General features: G+C 34.5%; 1 protein-coding gene across 1 annotated transcript in view; it reads left to right on the forward strand.

The window, feature by feature from the left end:
• RNF11 (ring finger protein 11) overlaps positions 1–4,654 on the forward strand; it is a 47,258-nt gene extending 42,604 nt beyond the window's left edge. The window contains exons 2-3 of the mRNA XM_086388251.1: positions 1,374–1,543; positions 2,711–4,654. Coding sequence (XP_086244377.1) covers positions 1,374–1,543; positions 2,711–2,882 — 342 coding nt within the window. The 3' untranslated portion in view covers positions 2,883–4,654. The remainder of the gene's footprint in view (positions 1–1,373; positions 1,544–2,710) is intronic.
• Positions 4,655–6,000: the final 1,346 nt, after the last annotated feature.

Below are 6,000 nucleotides of genomic sequence, written 5' to 3' on the forward strand. Positions count from 1 at the left end.
AGGATGAATAAAAATAACATTTTCTAATGTTAATGTGAATAGATAGTTGTGATTTAATGTAAGTTTTCCTATGAAGACGTTATACATAGATTGAAAGTGTTATGTCTCAATTTATTCAGTAGAGAGGTTATCTGAAACACTGTATTAGGTGGCTCAAAAATGGTTTTAGCCACAATGAAATCATTAGGTCAGAGGTGAACTATCTTCATTGTTTTCATCGAGTTGAGATCTTTTCCCAGATGTCTCATCAGAGGTTTTTTCTGAGTATCTTATCTAATAACGTAGCTTTCTCCATCAATCAAGGAACTTTATTTTGTTTACACTTCACTCCCCATCACCTAGCACATAACAGATACTCAGATATCTGTTGAAACAATGTATAAAGAGTGTGAATAAAATTATCTCATAAATGTGAGACTTCCCTAATGGTTCAGACAGGAATCTACCTGCAGTGTGGGAAACTTGGGTTCAGTCCCTGGGTTGAGAAGATCCCCTGGAGGAGGGCATGGCAACCCACTCCAGTATTCTTGCCTGGAGAATCTCCATGGACAGAGGAACCTGGCAGGTGACAGTCCATGGGGTCTCAAAGAGTCAGGCATGACTGAGCAACTAAGCACAGCACAGCGAGTAGAAAAATAAAGCAATACAGTTGCTTGAACAAAGTTGACCCTTGAACTACATAGCTTTGAACTGCACAGGTCCAGTTATGCATGGTTTTTTTTTTTCAACTAATATGTACTACAGTACTGCATGATTCATGGTTGAGTCCTCGAATGTGTTTTCCATTTGGAAGGAAGGTGGCCTCATTTGGCTCACTGGATCATCATATCCAAATACATATCCAAAGCCTAATTTTACAGGAATTTATTGCGATAATGTCTCATCTTTCCAAATAAACAAAAAATTAATTTTAAGATTGTTGTCTGTATGGAAAGAAATAACAAGTTTGCAAATAAGAAGAATCTGTAATGGCCAGTTCTAATGTAAATAATGATATATACCAAGACCATGAAACTCCCATTGTGGCCTACAGAATATTGAATACAGTCCATTTGGTTAATTAATTACATTGATTTATGTTTGTGTATCAGGAATGAATATGTCTGTGTTATGTGGTTTTCCTATGGAAATACTTCAAGTAACATTCCATGCCAGTTTTACTGTAAACCTTGTTTTTATATCCTTTAACAATAAGTCAGATATGCTAAAGTTAAGGCAGGGTTAACAGAATTTGATGCCAGTGCATATTTGTCCAATTTCCTCCCTCTCCAAGGTCCCCTCCTCAGCCCAAAAAGGAAGAAACAAAAGGAAAACATTACCTAGAAAACAGATTTTTTAAAAAATAATTATTTTCTCCATTTTAAAAAATTTAGGAACAAGTTCCAGTTCCGGTCTATCATCCAACACCTAGCCAGACTCGCCTAGCAACTCAGCTGACTGAAGAGGAACAAATTAGGATAGCTCAAAGAATAGGCCTTATACAGCATCTGCCTAAAGGAGTTTATGACCCTGGAAGAGATGGATCAGAAAAAAAGATCCGGGAGTAAGTTTTAATTTATACATGTTTCAAAGGTCTTTCTTCAGAGATTTGCTTTTTAAAAATATTCTGTTGCATTTTAAGAGTCAGATATTTAATGAATTCTAGGCAAAAATTTGTTTAGATGTAGAAATTAAGAATTTTCATATAAAAAAGAATAAACGATGGTACAAATTCTGACCATTTTATAGGTTGTCTGTGTCCATTTGGATGACAGTTAATGTCAGTTAAAAATTATTTACCTGTGTAATAAGTGTGAACTAGTACCAGCATTGCTGGTGGCCTAGTCAATTGGTAAAGCCGTTTGGCAATATTTCATGGACCTTTAGATTTAAACCCTTTGAGACAGTTAATTTTAGAGACCTATCCTAGAATATGTACCTTACTTCAGCTCCCAGAGTTTTATGTGCAGAGATAGTTACCATAGTTCTAGTTAGTGAAAAACAATAATAGAGGAATACTTCGGTAGGTTATATAGAGGTTAAAATGGTTTGCTAAGGATTTTAGTGATATGAGGAAAATCTTATCTATTTCTTAATTTATAGAATAATTGTACTAAGTCTGATGAGTTATATATAAAATTTTACTTCAGGGAGATTTTTCCTTCAGAGTTCATTATTGTTTGAGAATCCCTGAGAACAACTATTTTCCTTGTAGGTTAAGAATGATCTTTACCAACACAGACATAAAGTAATTTATTATGCTGTGCTTGGCTGTTTGAGCTGTAGCACCATTTAGGGTTAGTGGTTCTGTATTTACATGTAGTTATTAAAGTGAAAGCTTCCTGGGCTTACACTGAAAACTCAGTTCAAATAAAATTAATCTAACATGGTTTCTTATCTACTAAAGCTTCACATGCTCCTTAAGGTGTCTTCTGTAATATGTAGCTGTTTTTACAAGCACTATTCTAGCAGTGGACTTGATTCCTATCTGATACCTTTCTCTTTGTTGATTGCTCTCAAACTCTTCAAATTCCCAGGTGATTGAAATAAGAGATTGTAGCAGGATAACGCTAAGAAAAAATTCCGTCTGGATGCTTAGGTGATAGAATGACAGGAAGCCGTTTTTGTCTGTTCATATTAACACTGTCTTTGTAATACGGATTTTAAAGAGTATTCTAGATAGATCACTTGTCTAAAAATACTCTCTCATTTCTCTCCCTCACCCCAACAGGTGTGTGATCTGTATGATGGACTTTGTTTATGGGGACCCAATTCGATTTCTGCCGTGCATGCACATCTATCACCTGGACTGTATAGATGACTGGTTGATGAGATCCTTCACGTGCCCCTCCTGCATGGAGCCAGTTGATGCAGCACTGCTTTCGTCCTACGAGACTAATTGAGCCAGGGTCTCTCATCTGACTTCAAGTGAACCATCATTTTTGGTGGTTTTGATCTTTTGTCACTGAGCCCAAAGAGCCAGGGATTAGGAATTAAGATCATGCACAAAAGTTTCCTAAAATTTCCTGAATGGCTGCAGATGTTGGGGAAAGTACGTGATATTTTAGAAACTTAGGGGGAAAAGTAGGATGGTATTTTTATGTAAAGCCTTGACCCAGTGTTTAAAAATATAATTGTATTTAGATCTTGTTATTGCTCCAGTACATAGGAATTGTGTAAAGTGTTACAGCAGCTGTATATGTTTCAATTGTGTGTGTCAAAGATTAGGAAAAAGATAGTGGTTGTTTTTTCCTAAATGAAATAACTTTCTTCTTCTCCCCCACCCAAATTCTTTTCTGAAGTTGCTGGCATTTGGGTCAAGGTTTTATTAAAAGCTACATTTTATAACACTGGCACAAAAAAAGTAGTTTTAAGCTTGTTTGCACAGTTCTTTTTTTCCATTGGAAATGGAATTCATTGCCTTAGGTCTTTTTTAAATAGTGTATTATTATCGTTGGGGCTGGCTCTATGCTTGAAAACCAGTTTATTTATAACCTGTTATAAGTGCTATATCTGTTTGCAGTTAGGAAATGCAGAATTCAAAGTGATCTCCTAGCTTGTAAGCAAACTGAGATGCACTATCCCTTTTCTATTAAAATAAAAATCAGTTAATGTGTCAAGAAACCAACTCTAGTGAAGTCAGGTTTAATATTAGCCTTTCTTATGTGTTTCATCTAATTATTTTGGTTGTTAATATGGTGATAATTATTTTGGTTGTTAATATGGTGATAATTAAAAGTCAAGGTAAATTTTAAATATTAGGAATTCTGATTTATTCAGCTTGAATTATGCCACCATGCTTATGTAAAAATGAAAGTGGCAACATGGTTAAACTGAGAAAGTTTCTCAGTTGTAACAATTTTGATTTTTTCTTTCCTGTGACCTTCCCTGTTGTCTTGAACCATAGCAAAAGGATACTGCATCTCTTGTTGTATTGCTGAGGTTATTGAAGTTACATAAAACACATCTCAGTCTCTGTTTCTTGGAAGGAAAGTCCTGCTAGTTGACTGACAATTCTAAGCAGGGAGAATTAAGATAAATGTGTTTAATTAATGTTTTGCACACAAATGCAGAATTTGTATAACCACATGACATCATAGTTGTGATCTCAAAAAAAGGACTTTATCTTTTTCTTGCAGTTAAATGTAGGAATTCTCTGAAACTCTAAGCTTCTGAAGTGTTAGAGGTAGAGATGGTCTAGCAAAGATGTAGTTTGTAATGTTTTATCCATTTAGCATGTGTTTATTTTTTGTTATGTACTAGAAGGTGACATATTTGTTTGGCTCAGTGATAATTACAACTAAAAAATCATTCATTAGCGAAAGGAGAAGCAATCTCAACCTTAACAAATCAGAAATGTTTCTTATTATTTTGTATTGAGTTGAATATTTGACTCTTTAACACTTTTCTGCATACAAAACACAAGTCAAGTCTCTTGAAGGGTTCTTCATAATTGTATTATAGAAGAATTAAGTATGTTATAAGCACTTAAAGATTTGACGTTCAACTGTAGCAGTATCCATGTTGGTTAATTTTCTTATGAGCCCCATGATGAGTTTGAGAAAAATTGAAAGAAATTATAGATTATCAGGTTCTGTTAAATTGTTACATGTATCTTGCTTAAGTTTTTGTTCATTAATTTATATCCAATTACATAAAGCAAATTTGGAGGAAACACCTGAAGTTGTGCAATATTTTCAGCGATATTTTTTATCTTTGTGTTTTCTACTTAAACATGATGTCTGTCATCAAGTGTTATAGTTAGACTTTCTTTTTTTCTAGATTGTCAAAATTGGTAAATGAACATTTTTTTTTAATCATCTTCTATGTTGCTATCAGTCTTTCTTTATTAACAGGTTTCTTTTACAGAAGTTTGGCGGTAATATTGAGGGAACCAAGATTGAGCTGAATTTTTTTTTTTAATAAGGTACTTTGTATTCTTTAATTTTGATCTCCACATACCATGTTAGGAACCATCAATTTTGGCTTTTACCAAGTTAAATAAAGTTATAATACAGTTGTAAAGGGCTAAAGTTAGAATTGATTACATAAGAATCAATTCTCCCAAGTTATCTAATCCTTTCTTCAGAACACACATGTATAAATTTAATTAATTGCCTTTAGTTTTCTAGGTATATATATAAACTTTGGGGGAAGTATTTTTTATGGCTTGACTTTTACTATCATCTAATCATAAGTTTAGACGCTTGGTAGCTTCTAAATTTTCTAAAGCAAATAATAGGCATATTACCCTGTTATCCAGCATAATTGGGATTGGGTAAAACGTGTTCAGGCTTGGCTGTAGGATTTGAAATGTCTGAAAAGCCTGACCAGGAAAAAATAAAAGAATCTTACTCTTTTAAATGTAAACCATAGAAGAAATACTTTCAGATACTTGGAGTTTGGTTCACACAAACTTTTTAAATGCTATGAGTGTTCTTTATAAGACATCTCTTATAACAGGTATTGACTCTCCCAACTACTTTTGGTGTCTATATGACATAAAGCAGAATATATAGTGAGCATCGAGGTAACAAGTTCTCTATGTGCAAAGCTCCTCTTTAGGGAAGCATACATTTTTATAAAGGATTAACAATAAAGGAGTACAAAGTAAAACTGCCTGTGGTCCTTAGACTGAAAATGGCAAATAGAAAAGGTAAGTTTTTTGGCATAATTCCTAAATGTAGACAGTTGGTGGCCATGTTTGCTTACAAAGGCATTGGCTAGCAGATCAGTTTCTCAGAGTCAGCTGAGGACACTTGACACTTGCATGTTAAGTGCATCATAGCTAATCAGCTGATTTTTTAAGCCTTTAAATTTGAAACCAGTGGACATGAGAAAAAGTGGGTTTTTGGTTAGTATCTCCTGAAGTAATACTAAATTTACTCACCTGAATTTAAAGGTCATCTGTTCTTTTACTGGGTCGGGAAAAAGATCGTTTGTAGCCCCTGCTTGCGTCCCGTGTAGCTCCCCTTTCCTAGGCTTCCCTAAGACTCAGGCTCGGCGCGGCTTGTCCACATC

This window comes from Bos grunniens, chromosome 3, assembly GCF_055505025.1.
Source record: "Bos grunniens cultivar Pamir isolate PY7600 chromosome 3, Bosgru_T2T1.0, whole genome shotgun sequence".
In the NCBI taxonomy this organism is placed as follows: domain Eukaryota; kingdom Metazoa; phylum Chordata; class Mammalia; order Artiodactyla; family Bovidae; genus Bos; species Bos grunniens.